At 29.3% G+C, this 14,807-nt stretch overlaps 2 protein-coding genes across 7 annotated transcripts in view; both read right to left on the minus strand.

Moving 5' to 3' along the window:
* The window catches only part of LOC121252208 (DNA mismatch repair protein MSH1, mitochondrial), a 31,867-nt gene extending 26,308 nt beyond the window's left edge, over positions 1 to 5,559 (minus strand). For 2 of the 5 annotated variants that reach the window (XM_041151856.1, XM_041151778.1), the window contains exons 1-7: positions 5,190 to 5,559; positions 4,423 to 4,567; positions 4,202 to 4,299; positions 2,689 to 2,764; positions 2,412 to 2,531; positions 1,359 to 1,406; positions 822 to 886 (exon numbers count right to left, since the gene is read on the minus strand). In XM_041151856.1, coding sequence (XP_041007790.1) covers positions 822 to 886; positions 1,359 to 1,406; positions 2,412 to 2,531; positions 2,689 to 2,764; positions 4,202 to 4,299; positions 4,423 to 4,567; positions 5,190 to 5,308 — 671 coding nt within the window. In that variant the 5' untranslated portion in view covers positions 5,309 to 5,559. Of the gene's footprint in view, positions 1 to 821; positions 887 to 1,358; positions 1,407 to 2,118; positions 2,532 to 2,688; positions 2,765 to 3,558; positions 3,632 to 4,201 lie in introns of those variants that run through there. The other 3 variants (XM_041151943.1, XM_041152000.1, XM_041152073.1) reach the window with 3 other exon arrangements.
* Positions 5,560 to 8,763: 3,204 nt separating this feature from the next.
* On the minus strand, positions 8,764 to 10,581 carry LOC121257010. 2 transcript variants are annotated; one of them, XM_041158230.1, is made up of 3 exons: positions 10,044 to 10,581; positions 9,812 to 9,865; positions 8,764 to 9,077 (listed from the first exon to the last, which is right to left on the minus strand). In XM_041158230.1, exons 1-3 carry the CDS (start codon positions 10,527 to 10,529, stop codon positions 8,973 to 8,975), a joined length of 645 nt encoding a protein of 214 aa, XP_041014164.1. In that variant the 5' UTR covers positions 10,530 to 10,581; the 3' UTR covers positions 8,764 to 8,972. The 2 variants fall into 2 exon arrangements, with proteins under 2 accessions (XP_041014164.1, XP_041014945.1); XM_041159011.1 differs by having other exon boundaries at positions 9,821 to 9,865; positions 10,044 to 10,580.
* Between the last annotated feature and the right edge of the window lie 4,226 nt (positions 10,582 to 14,807).

Raw genomic sequence — 14,807 nt, forward strand, 5'->3', positions numbered from 1 at the left:
CATCAGAAAAACATAAAAAATGAACTGCACAAATCATGTCGTTTTATGAAGTATTTTTTTTATAGGTAAAATTAAAATTTTATTGATATAAAAGTCGTTTTATGAAGTATTAAGGACATGGAATTTAGAAAGTTCTATATGAGTTCAATATTTGTCTTACCAATTGAAAACAAATTTCATCAAGAGAGCAACGCAACAATCCCCAATAAGAATATTTCCATTCTAGCTTAGGAGACACATGCTCCAAATTAGATGGCAATATGAGAAATGATTATCTGCATTACTTAATTATCCTATTCTTTGTTTGCTGATCAAGTCATTTGTTTCTATCAAGTTTTGATATTCTATTTTGTAGCTTCTTGCCAAATTTACCTTGTTGTCCTCCATTTGGAAGAATAAGATAAAAGATAATAGGGTCTCGTGCTCGACTAGAAATCCATAAATAGGTATTGTGATTTGTGGGTGTGTGGGAGGAAGAAGGGGTTGGGTAACTTATAATACACCACAAAGGAAAATATGGAACACATGAAAGCAATACCTCATTCCTATTATCTCACTCTATGGTAGCTTAGGATTAATAATTAGCATTGGTAGTGTAATTAGTTCCAATTAACACAGTTTAATCTTATTATCCTATTGATAGTAAATTACAATGAGACTAACCATCCATAATATTGAATTATATTTGCAGATTAAATCAACCTTTGGCGGGATCAATCAATCACTTCAGCATGAGTGCCAACAACACCAAAAGCCCATATAAGGATATGATATGGAATATCAGAGGTTAAGTATAGATCGAGTTGTTAGAAAATACTTGCCCCGATATAAAACGACTTTTACGAGTACGAGCTTGTGTTGGACCCTGAACTTCCTCCACTATGCACTACAAACACCAAGATGTGGCCATTCAAAAAACTAATCAAACATTAATATATATATATATATATATATATATGCTTGAATATATAGGAAAGACAGAAAGAAGACACCATTTGTTTAGTGGAAGAGAAAAACCACCATTTGTCTTGACCAATAAAAACTGGAAAATATGTTCAGCATGAAAGTACAAAGGACACCTGATCTACCAAAAATCACTTGAAAATAGTTACCAAATATATAAATAAAAGAAACTATCTTTTTAAGACCAATAGTCCAGAGTGAATTGTGAATAACTGAATGTGTTAATGGTCGAAAAATAATTTAAATTCCCCTTCTCTTGTGAATATGTGGACAGGGTCAAGTCCCAAAACTTCTGACCGTAAAGAAAATTTTATTTTGAAGACTAAAATACTTTTTAGATCAGTATTTAAATGCCCATACCAGGATGATAAGGCAATCAAAATTGCTACACTCACCACTGAATACCCATTTCGTGTCAGATCATCCAGAGTCTGCCGAAGGTTCTGAAATAAAGCATTTAATTAGATGTGGCAGTTACTAACAGAAACAGGTGTAGAACAATCAGAACATATGAGCATGTCAATAATAATAAAAAGGTAAGAAATAACAGAAATGGCTCCACAGGTATTTGAAACTAATCTGGTGGTTGCAGAATATGATGTCACTTGAATCTTTATAAATGCATCAGGGATTACATAAGAAAGGTACTCTTTGACTACTACCGGCAAATTTTAAGAAAATATCAGTTTCTACTTTTCCGTGTCTAAATATTTCTGGCCTACTTTTTCTGGGAAGAAGTTTTAAGATGAAATGAGAAGGCTTAAAAAATAAGCTTCTTTACAGATACCAAGCTATATTCTCTCATGTTTATAGAAAAGAAACTTGCATGCTTATTATTTGCAAGTATAGAGCATCTCTAAAAAGAAAGAAAAATTGGCAAACAACTTTCCGAGATGATTTATTGATAATGTCACTAATGAATTCTGTGGATCGTTCAATGCCAAATTATTTTTTTGTAATTTCTATCTGATTCCCACAAAATATAATGCATTGTACCCAAAATTCTAGTTATGTCTCTGAGGGGTTGTACCAAAGGCTTGGAATTTTTTTTTTTGATGAGTGTACCAAAGGCTTGGAATTCATTCCTTCATAGTTTTTTTTTTTTTTTTCCCTTTTTTCAAGTAGCCACAGATAAAAGACCAAAGTAAAACCTACCACAAGTCATTAATTTTGAAGTAATCGCATGTAATTGAACACCATTTGTATTCAACACCCCTGAAATTGGCTAAACAATAACCAAGTGGAAAAGCAACCCATTGAACATCACATTGCTGAGAATGAGAAAGCACCAAGCAACTAATCAACCAAACAAAAAGAGATAAACACAAAAAATAATTCTGTTGACTAAGATGTAGCAACAAAGAAGACTAATATCTTGCACCCTTAATGGAGAACAGTAATTGACATAACAAAGCCAAGTAAATAATGCTGGAAATAAAATATAATACCATCACAGGGCAACCAGCTCTTGGAATACTATCTGAACGCAGGCCACCAAAAGGATTTAAGCCTGCAAATTCAACAAGAAAACAAGCATCTATTCCAATGGCTTCATAGAAGTCCCCCACCTGAAAACACAATCGATCAGAGATAAGGATATGTAAAAGTGCAAAGCCAAATTTTCAGTGAGACAACTGCATATAATAGACCACGAAATAAGTAAACAAAAAACTGCTACAATTGGAATAACTTCAAACGGGGTGAGGGAAAAGAAAAACAGCATACTCTGCAGAGCAAAACTTCACGTGGAAACCTTGACTTGAACTGCAACATCTCCCAGTTCAGCGTTCCTTCTTTTAGACTACATTGAACCCAATTATAATTGTTAGTTTTATTTATAAGGATACCATCTCTTATATGCTCTTGAGAGAGGGACTTCACAGTTTTGGTGATCATGAAAACATCATAAAAGGCATAGTAATACAGCTCAGAAAAGTGATATTAGGAATGCTCATAATTTTTTTTTTTTGGATTGGCACCAGGTGTCTAGGAACAGCGTCCCGATTAATCCCTAGGGTGCACAGGCCCTCAGCAAGGAGTTTCCCGCAAGTGCGCCTCGGGTAATTCAAGAGAAAAATCCCACAGTCCGATGACCCTAGAGATTGTTTGCACCCAAGAGGATTTGAACCTTAGACCTAGAGGGAGCATACCCCCAAGCCCAAGGCCTTTACCACATGTTTTAATGTTAGGAATGCTCATTATATATAATTTGAACAACACTCTTCCTGTCCTACCTGGAAAGGCAGCCAAACAAATTATAAAATTCGAGCTTCCCAATGGTAACAGATATTCTGCTAATATAGTAATATGTGTGAAAAGTAACAAACAAAACCAGTTCCCTACAAGCACACAACGCCCAGTACACCAATGTAAATGCTAACTAAGAAATTTATGTATCACCACCCATTAATATATATATATATATATATATATATATATACGGGTCCATTTGAAGGAAATAAATAGAACTTGTTTTAATAGTGCAAAATTGCAAGTAGGAGACAACTGATGAAACCAAAAGTATAAAGGCTCAATTCCAGCATTAAAAGATGAAGCTTTGATGGTAATGCAAAGGTTGCAAGAACATGGACCCACATTCTCATAACCAATGATCAAGATCTGCTTTGTAAATTCTTCAAAGGTACACATTCAGATTACATTGAGATCCCTAGTGCAAAACAAATTACTGATATTTTTAAGGTTTGGCATTCCTTTAATCCACTTGGCTTAGAATGGCAAGAGAAATTAATAATCGAACTGCAGATCAAGTCAGTCAAACTCATTAATCAGCCCAGTTTTTAATCAAAAACCACAAACCTACCTCTTTTCAAATTCAATTTCACAAACAGGAGCCTAAAATAGCACATCACTGACCCACCCACTATCCAACTATAATGCTGTCGCTGATCATTCCAATCATCAAAATTGTAAGGGACCAACGCTCCCAATTAGGCTACCTCATTTCTACCTCTAATCTCATCTATTTATGTGATATAAGAATGCACTAGACAATAAAATTTAGAATGCTTAAGAATTATCATGCCAACTAACAAAGCAGCGAAAAGAAAAAAAACCTCTCTCTCTCTCTCTCTCTCTCTCTCTCTCTCTCTGTATATATATATATATATATATTAGTTCTCTCTATATTGTTCTTTCTTTATTATTTCCTTTTAGCTTTCTTAAATCACTAGCACGTATGCAACACGTCAATAAGCAATTCAAGAACATGAGAGCTCACCTCCCATTTTTCAAATTAACATCCAAGCCTAGCAAATTGGAATAGGTGAGCCTCTTTACTAGCTGAACAGTTGAAGGCTTCCTGCACATCTCCAACCTCTACAACAAGGAAACCAGATCACACAAGTTCTTACTTGAAGTTCTCAAAAATTTCATATTCCACACATATCAAAGGAGCAGGGCTTATCAAGCAACTTAATAAAAAAGTATGAATCAGCAAACCTCCTTCCACCAAAGTAAATGAGAAAGATCCTTATCATTGAGTGCACCATTTGATGCTTTGGACTTTTTGGTGGTTTTTGAGCTTGCCCGCAAAACTTTGTGATTTTTGAAACAACAAATCTGCTCCAATCGCCTGCTTCGGTAACTTTAAAAACAAATCTCATGATTTAGACATTAAACTAAACCAAAAAAAAAAAAAAAAAGAGGAAATTCAAAAGGAAATACAATACATCGCTTCAGTTTTTTTTCCACAAAAACACTCTTAGTTACACATGAGTATTTAATTTCCCAATGGTCTTGGATATTTCAGCTGAAAGTATAACACATATTGTCATAACAATGGCAAGCACGGTAATGTAGTTAATTGAATATATTAAATGCCCCCCACCTTTTTGTCTTTGGTCTTTGATTCGTGCATAAATGGGCTATTTCCGTTGTCATAAAGCGATTCTTGGTGATACATATAACAGAACTAAAACACTAGCAAGAAGTATTTTGAAACAAATTACCATTTTAAAGCGCTTGGCACACATGAAATACACAAAGACCAAAACCCCCATTTATTATGCACATCTATTACATCAACCAAAAATATTTTCCAAGGGATGCATGAGAGTTAACATTATCCTCAACCACATGAAACTAAACATACTCTCTCCCCAAGCTTGCCATAAATAATTCCTCGAGGAAAAAAATGAAGAACGCAGAAGAGACTATCACGCATTAAAATAAACACAGAGAGAGAAGGGGGGAGAGGGAGATGTTACGGAAGCGTCAGAGAAGGTCTGAATGCGCCGAAACTACGAGCAGGAGAACGACGCAAGAGAGCGAGAGAACACCATCGAGGAAACGAAACGACGACGTTTCTAGTGGCAAGCCGGTACATTGTGCAGAGAGCACCGCTTCGATGATTTTTTTGTTTTATTACTTTTTTTCAGTTTCTTTCTTTCTCCCGGGAAATCTTAACCAGAATATCGACTTTTGTTTGGGAATTGTCTTTGAGAACTGGGGATTAGGGATTTTCTTCTCTTTGTGCGTAAGCACTGGGCTGTGCTTCCCGCCACAAAGGTGCAAAGAAGGATTTAGTTTAGCTTGGCAAACTTGGAAATATATTTCCACAATCACGGTTTGTGGTCGAACATTGAGAGTGAAAGGTCGAGACAAATGATTCTCTCTCCTCACCTTAAAAGACCAAACATTAATGAAGAGGAGTTTTTTACTATTTACAGTTCGATGTCCCGAGCATTTCTCCCGATAGTTTTTTTTTTTTTTTTTTTTTTGTTAAAAAAAAGATTTAAAAATGTAAAAAAAAATGTATAATTTTTTTTTTTTTTAAAAAGCAGCTTTGCCTTTGAGAATCCCTCGGTGGGAAGTCTCGGTGGCTGCAGTGCCACCCTTGGATCTCGTTTATTTTTAAAAAAAAATTCAACTCATTTTATTTTATTATATTTAGTTATTATAATTTTTTTAAATTTTTACATAAAATAAAATAAATAATTTAATTTTTTTAAATCTCAAAATAAAAATAATATTAAAAAAATATATTCTAACAATATATTATTTAATTTTTAATATTCATCTCAATTCATCTCATTTTATCTACAAAAACAAATTAGACGATCATTTCACTTCATATATTAAGATTGAAAAGTTATTCTCAAAACATTAGTATTGGATTATGTAAATGCAAATACAAAATTTACATGATATGATATGATTTTATATTTGGTTATTCCACTCAAAACTTATTTTAATATCGGATTATCGATCTATTAGTCAAAATAATAATAAAATATTATAAATTTAATAATATTTTTTTCAATTTTTTTCTAAATTAAGAGCTATATGAAAATACATTAATACAAATGCAAAACAATATTTCTAAAGTGCAGTAAATACATTCTAAATATTTAATACAATACTATTGAAAAAATACATTTATCTATTACATTTTCACTTAAAAAAATCATCCATTAATTTTCCTTCTGTTTCTGGCTCAAATCCTAGCCCTGGGAGCACTAAAACAAAGCACAAATCCCCCTACAAAAAAAAAAAAAAAAAATCCTAAATCTCAAAGATTGAACCCAGCAATAATAGGCAAAAATAAACTTTGAAACAAAATAAATGGCGTGGAAGAAAAGCAAAATAACGAAATAAGAAATGAAGAAATTGTGCAGGAAAAAAAATAAAGGAAATAGCAAGTACTTGAAAATAGTTTTTAATCAATTTGGTCTAGTTATAGTAATCACCAAATATAACCACCAATTCCAAATTACTATAGTTAAAAGTCATGTCCTTTTAAAATTGCATAATACAATGTAGACTATCTTTGGGGTATATTGGCCAAACTCCTCATTGAATTTTCATTTGCATAATCCAATAAGGATACTCTTATCGTGCTTTGCACCAATCGTCAATATGAAGTTTTTTTTTTATTTAAATATATACATATTGATGTGTAAATATATATTTAAATAAAATGATAAAACAATAAATCACATGTTGGTGTATGGTGTGAAAATGATAATAGCATTTCTCATTAAAATTTAGAGAAATGCGTTAGCCACCAAGATTCCATATATAAAAGTAAATTCATAAATTTGGTACGTTAGATTATAAAATTATTTTTATTATAAAGTAGATCTAATGTATCTTATAAAACTATATCAATTTTTTATTTTATTTTTGTGAAGTCTTTTGTGATTATGACACTTGTCAACTTCACTCCTAATTTATCTTCTCAATTATTTTTTTTCCTTTTTTAGTCAATATTAAATGATAAGGGAATAATTAATTACATATCATGTAGCTTGATCCAAACCCATAAAATTAAAACCCTTTGGCAAACGTACATTATGCGCACCAATAATGTTCTAATTTTAAGAACTTTCTGTTATTTTGTTTGGTGACAATTACGTGTGATATTGTTATTGGAATTAAAGCAAAGTTTATAAACTATTTAAGTTAGGGGTTGTTTTCCAAGAATTATTCTTTCTAGTTTCAACCTTAAATTTGGAAAAAAAAAAAAAATCGTTTCAAATCTTATAGGAGATTTAGATAATAAGTTGAGATAAAAATTGAATAAAATATTATTAGAATATTAATTTTTAATATTAATTTTATTTTAAAATTTTAAAAAATTAAATTATTTATTATATTTTATATAATAATTTAAAAAAATTATAATAATTAGATAAAATGAAATAACGTACTGTCTCAATTCAAACAACGTGCTCTCTCAATTCAAACGTCGTCTCTTAATGGATGGTCGCCCACCCTGTGCCTCGATATATGTGAGAGTGGTGGATGATTATTTCGAAAGTCTTTTAGTATGTTTCTATAACGGGATGAGATTTAGAAGTTGGTAAATAATATTGAAATGGTTCATAAATAATAATTAAATTATTTAAATTAAGATTTTTTATTGAATTTTGAGAAATGAAAGATAAAATATTATTAAAATATAAGTTTTTAATATGAAAAAATTATATTATTTTTTACATTTTATAAAATTTTGAAAATTTTATAATGATTACATGAAAAAATTAAATATTTAAAATTAAAAATGTCTACGTTTGAGTTATGCATATGTCTATGCAGAAAATTAGAAGAAATTTTGAGATAGTCTCACTTCTCAAACAAGCCTTCAGGCAAAATTATTTTCTCAATTTTAAGGTAATTTTAAAATTGCGTTTCAATCAAATTTATAAGTTGAAAAAAATGTTATTTTTAAAATTTATATATATTCTTGTACTTACCCAAAAATAATATTAAAGCAATGAGATAAATATATATTTCATAAGAATATTTATTTCATTCATTCCGTGATTTAAAAATGAATGTATCACGACGGAATTTCTCGAAGCATTTATCTTCCCAGAATCCCAACAAGGTCTATCAAAGTTTTCTTTTGCCAAAAGCAGGAGAAATAACTCGTTTAGCAGTTGTTTCACCATGATTCGGCCATCAGTTATATAAATATATATATATATGAATAATGTTATATATAATCGTAGAATGTATTAGTGCTACATAATTTTAATAAATATATTATTATAATTTTAAAAAAATTTAAAAATAAAATTAACTAGACTTGTAATACAATCTCTAAATGAAGTCTATACGTAATATTGCTCTTTTAAAAAAAAACAGAATACATGACTATTAAAAAATTAATTTTTTATTATTTATATTTTATATTTACTTAATTTTTTTAAAAGAATTGTGTGACGCTTGCATGCGTATTTCATTACTGCAAATATCATATATATATATATATATAACTTATTATTTAGATGTTCCATTCCGCTGGCCGTTGCCAAATTAAGCACACATGAGGAATACGTACAAAGGGAATATTAATTAAGAAGCACATAAATTATTAATTGCATGTCCCAGTAGTATTAATTATTACATATATATATATATATATATATATATATATCTTGGCCATGACCATTATTATTTATTGAAACACAACTGGCCATCTGCATTGCTGCATGTCCTAGCTAGCTAGCTTCTTGTAGATCTATACCTCGTACGTACTCGCATCACATGATGCTACAAGTATTAGCATGAGTACTACCATTACGAGATTTATCCATAGCAAGCCCCATCTCAAATGCGTGAAATGCTGCCATCGATCCATTGTCACCCTGCTCATCATGATCAAACAATAATTATACAATTAACCCTAGCTTTACTAATAAATTCCGCATGGACGCTGATATATATTCAATATATATATATATATATATATATATATATATATATATATGTGTGTGTGTAAAAAGAATATTTCATGATAATTCCTTATAAACTTGATCCTCTGGAATTTCAATATAAATTTGTACGATTAATTCATGTACGTCTTGATCGACCATGATTGGTGAAGGTTGGCGCATGCATGCATGCATGGAGATCATTGTCATCTTTGGTACTGTTGAAGGAAATGCAAGTCTGCAAGACGAAGTACATACGTAGTCTCTTTTTATTATTAAATACTAGGCCAGTTTTATGTATGAGTAGTGATATATTCACAACATATTGTATAATATATTATACAATAATATTATAAAATGAGAGTATTTTTATAAAATAATGTTATTTTTATAAGAAATTTTATAAAAATATCTCTAATTTAAAATATAGTTGTTTAAAATGTTATAAAAAATATTGTACGTAAATCATTTTCTTTTACGTATATATCAATCCTAGTATAATGTTTGAGTATTGATGCTTATATATAATAAATTCACTAGTGAATTAAATCTTTCTTTCATGATCAACAAACAACTAATTATATATTAATAAAACAGAATAATAATATTATATATATATATATATATATATATATATTTAAAAGATCAGAAAGAGGAGAAGATCGCACTTTTCGTACCATAGTAGGTGGATAATTCATGTATGCTGGTCGTGGAGCGACTGCCTGCATATATAAAAAGATCACACGATTACTTTCCGGTTGCTTTGAGAAGCCTAGTTAATTCCGAGGTAAAAGTTATAACAAGAAAGTAATGATTAATCATGTTTGGAGTATCGATTTGTAAGCTGCTAGCGGGCAGGAAAATGTTTTGATATTATTAATCATGTTGTTGATTGATTACCTGAATCAAGTTTATAGAACCAGAAGGAAGACCTCTCTTGGAGCGAAGAAGAACATGGTTATCCAAGAAGAAGCCATGCTGGTGACTGAACCTCTTCCGTTTATAGCAGGTAGGGCAGAGATCATAAGTCTTGGACCCACTTTCAAAGCATGCAACGCAGGTGAAATACAGTCCGACAAGGCAAGATTGACACGCTTGGCACCAGACGCCGCCCCGGGTCTTGACGGCGTAGTATAAAGTGAGGACCTCCCAGAAATCCAAGCTGCCATCGCCGTTGCGGTCCAGGTCCATGAAGAAGTTGGGGCGTATCCATGTGTAGGATTTCTGGAGGAAGTTGATATACTCCGTAAAGCTGACTTGGCCATCGCCGTCTGTGTCCAGTGAGAGGTAGAAGTTCCATGCCAGTCTTTGAAGCTCTATCGGAGCATTGGAATAATAAGCCATCGCAGCTTCGTGTAATTCTTCCATTGTTGCGCGCTGTCCCATCTAGCTGGGGCCTTGGGCCTATCTCTGAGCTGCCTTGCATGCCCAGCTATTACGGCTTTATATAGTACTCATGCCTAGCTAATAAAAACTACTTCAAATTTATTACATGCACTTTATAATCTTGTTGAGTAACAACTTATAAAAGCTTAAGCTCTTGTTTGTATTCAGAAATCAAATGAAATGATTTATAAATAATAATACGATTGTTGAGTTGAGATGAAATGATATGATTTTTAAAAATTTTATGTGTTTAAATTAAAAAAATAAGATAATATGGTTTTAACTTTTTAAAGATTTGATAGATATGAATCTCACCAATTATTACATATATGGTATTTGTACTGATTTTTTTTATTTATAAATGATAATAGTAATTTATAAATTACCTACTCAAATATAATTTTTTATAAGATGTTTCATAATAATATTATAAGATGACAATATTTTTATTAAAATATATTAATTTAATAAAATTGAAAATTTGTTTTTTTTTTTTTTTTTTGCCTAGAAAATAATTAAATAATTATTTATATATTTATAATTATCAAAATATTGTGCTTAAAATCATTTTCCATTTTCAAGTACTGATGGTCACTTTGCCAACTTTTCCACTTATTTTATGCAAACACAGTATGTATGCACATTCTGAATTGAAAACTACTCATTTTTTTTGGAAAGATTCTTTCCTATAATGTTCTCAACAACTCGGCATAGAGCAAAGAAAATGTTGATGTATCTATTTTATGGACTGTCTCATATAAAATCACTTTATTTTATAATTTTATTATTATAAAAATTAAGTATGGACCAATCATTTAGTAAAATAAATTTCAGGCTAGACCTTCCAAAATTAGCGATGCTAATATGTTTTGAAATGTGGTACAAACTTTTCCGTGTATGTAAATAAGTTATAATTTATCGCGAGACTGATTAAAAATATATTTAAAAATATATTTTGTTTATAATTATTTTGTTTTATTTATAAATATATTTGCTAATTAATAAATTACCAACCCAAAAGAAAATACAATATTTATTTATAATTTTCGTAGCAAATTATGGATGCTATAAAAAAATATAACATCAGAAATGAGGGAAAATTTTGCTATAATCAACTCGCAATTTCCTCTGGCCGTCGAAGGCGTGATTCGCACGGGAGGAGGAAATTTGAGGAGTTGCACCTTTGCAGAGGGATACGAGATGAGGTGCGCAGAAGGTTTGAATTCGGAGATATCTCATCTCATCTCTACTTATACGGTAAAACACTTCTCAATCCAAACGGTTGTTTTCAAATTACTGAGAAGTTTCACAATATTTTCACTAACCACAAGAGAGCTCGAAGACAAAAAAGGATGTCATCTTTCCGTATATTTTTCAGATTTTTTTGATTTTGCAGACCACAATATTCAGCAAGAGAGACGGATCTCTAACGTCTGGAAATTGACAGGGACCCTTCCCCTCATGCGTGTCAAGTTTCATGGAAGTTAAAAAAAAATAGAGTGGGGGAGAAAATAATTTATTTAATTAAAATTTAATTTGTTAAACTTTGGAGGCCGGGATGAGATTAAAGCCTCTAATTAATGTATTCTCGAGCAATATTATTTTTTTATCTCAGATTTTATTTTATATATATTTGCGGTCGCACTGATTCATGTAATGTATTTTAAAGTAATTATATCATTATAATAGATTAGCTATTGACGACCTGACATATGAATTAATTTTGTTTTTAGAAATAATGAATTTAAGACAATTATATTTGTTTTACTCTTAAGGCTCTAATAATGAAAATGTTTCATCCTATTTTATCGTTATAATTTTCTCAAATTTTTATATAAAATATAATAAATAATTTAAAATTTTTAAATTTTAAAATTTTAAAATAATAATAATAATAAAATAATATTTTTATTTAACTTTTGACTTTTATCTTAACTCATCTTAGAGCATTCTCATTGGATTAGTTAAAAACTAAATTCATTAAGTATTTAGCTATTAGAGAGTAAAATATGCTCACAATAGATTAGCTAAATTCTAAATATTTGAAATTTAGCTACAATGACTTTCAAAATTTTTTCCAAATTTAAAGGTTATTGTACATACCTCAAATACATATTTTATTAATTATTTCTCTCTCATTTTCTTTCTATCACATATTTTATCATAATTGGTATATTAATTTGAGCCAATAATATATTAATTTAATAAGAATATGATTATTAATTAATATATAATAGGTATAATAGTAAAATATGATAAAATAAAATAAATTAATAATTAAAAAATTAAATATTTTTAAAATTATTAGTTATTCATTACTATACGATGAATAAATGTATAATCTAATATGGAGATTTGATGTGAATAATTAAAATCAAATTAATCTTATATTATTTTATTATTATATAATAAAAAAATAATTATTTTAACATGAAGAGTCGGAATAGCTAAAAATTAAAATTTTCTTATATTTATCAAAAATATTTTTTAATTTTGATTAATCCAATGGAAATGCCCTTTATCTCAACTCACAGTACAAACTTTTAAATGAGACGTATGTGTTGGATGGATTACGGAATCTTAAAAAAGGAAATGACTTTTTCACGAAACGACGAGCGGACAACTCTCGGCCGACCTTTTTTAAAAATGAAAAAAGTTTTATGCCTTTTTCCTTTATTCGTTTCCAGCCATATATGGGACGTATTTCTCCAAAAACTCTAATATTTTTCTTTCTCATTATATTATCTCTCAGGGATATTATATTCTCAAAACGAAAGAGCCTGCTCAATAAGGCTTTTAAGAATCTGTTGGGGAAGATAATTATTTTTAAATATTTTCATACTATTTTATTATTATTTAAAAATTATTTTATTATTATTCACAATCTTAGATACTCTTAAGATCAAAATAGAGTCATATTCTTTGCAATCTTGTAAGGAAAATATTATTTTCACATAAGATTATACTGAAATCTTGTACCGAATTTCATTTTAATTTTTTTTACTTAAAAGGACTTGTTTTTAAATAAATTTGTATTTTTTTTGTATTTTTTAAAAATATTTAAAAAATGATTGAACAAAAGTAAAAAATAAAAATAAAAATTGCCTTTCGGTGAGGATTCTCTATAAGAATATTTTGTGGGCATAGCATCTTCTATTTTTTAATGAATAATGCTACATCTAGTTGTAGAGAGCGTAAACGTCATGCAGTCATTTTAAAAAAGAGTATGACTTATTATTAAAAAAATATAATTTTTTATGTAAATTTTATATTTATTTATTTATTTTTAAAATAATTATATGACGCTTATATAATACTTACAACTGCAACTATAATTTTTTTTTTTTAATAAGGTTGGTTTTTTTTATTGAGTTTCCGTCTTCATTTATTGGAATTGGGACCACTACAGGCCATAGCTTTTCAATAATCACCAATTAGGTCCCTATCTATCATAAAAAATATATATATATATATATATATATCTATATATATAATTTTTGTCTTTTGATAAGCGATTAGAAGAAAACAATTATGAGATTTTCCTTTTGAGATATTAAAGCTCGATCCTTATAAAAATTATACATATATTCTTTCAAATGTCAGCATAAAATATGTGGTCACGAGCAATATTTTTCTTTTATCATTAACATGACTGGGTGTCCAAGATTGGAACAACGTCCCGATTAATTTTAGAAGTGTACATAAGATCCTCGATGATGAATTTTCTACCATAAACCTCGGATAATTTAAGAACAAAATATCTCAATCCGATAATCGATAAAATTCATTTACACTCACATAAATTTAAACTTTAAGCTCTGTTTAGATATAGAAACGATTTCATTCATCTTATCATTACAATTTTCTTAAATTTTCATATAAAATATAATAAATAATTCAACTTTTTCAAATCTAAAAATAATAATAATATTAAAAAATAATATTTTAATAATATTTTATTCACTTTCAACTTTTATCTAAAATCGTATTATCTCATCACACTATCCAGATGGAACCTAAATCATGGAGATCAATAACTTTACCGCTTAGCATTAGCCATGAGACAAAGATATCTGAACTCTAATGGGAACGTAGTACATACATAAGGAGTGAGACTTTAAGTCCCATTTAGATTCAGAAAATGTTTCATTTCATCTCATCTCATCATTACAACTTTTTCAAATTCTTACACAAAATATAATAAACAATTCAACCTTTTCAAATCTCAATTCAACTTTTTCAAATCTCAAAACAATAATAATATTAAAAAATAAAATT

This window comes from Juglans microcarpa x Juglans regia, chromosome 1D (genome assembly GCF_004785595.1).
Source record: "Juglans microcarpa x Juglans regia isolate MS1-56 chromosome 1D, Jm3101_v1.0, whole genome shotgun sequence".
In the NCBI taxonomy this organism is placed as follows: domain Eukaryota; kingdom Viridiplantae; phylum Streptophyta; class Magnoliopsida; order Fagales; family Juglandaceae; genus Juglans; species Juglans microcarpa x Juglans regia.

Excerpts from the sequence above, each read along its gene's own strand:
- LOC121257010 (XM_041158230.1), bottom strand. The coding sequence starts at position 10,529 with ATGGGACAGCGCGCAACAATGGAAGAATTACACGAAGCTGCGATGGCT. Across the intron at positions 9,866-10,043 it reads GTTCTATAAACTTGATTCAG|GCAGTCGCTCCACGACCAGC; the intron begins GTAATCAATCAA and ends TTATATATGCAG. Across the intron at positions 9,078-9,811 it reads CACCTACTATGGTACGAAAA|GGTGACAATGGATCGATGGC; the intron begins GTGCGATCTTCT and ends CATGATGAGCAG.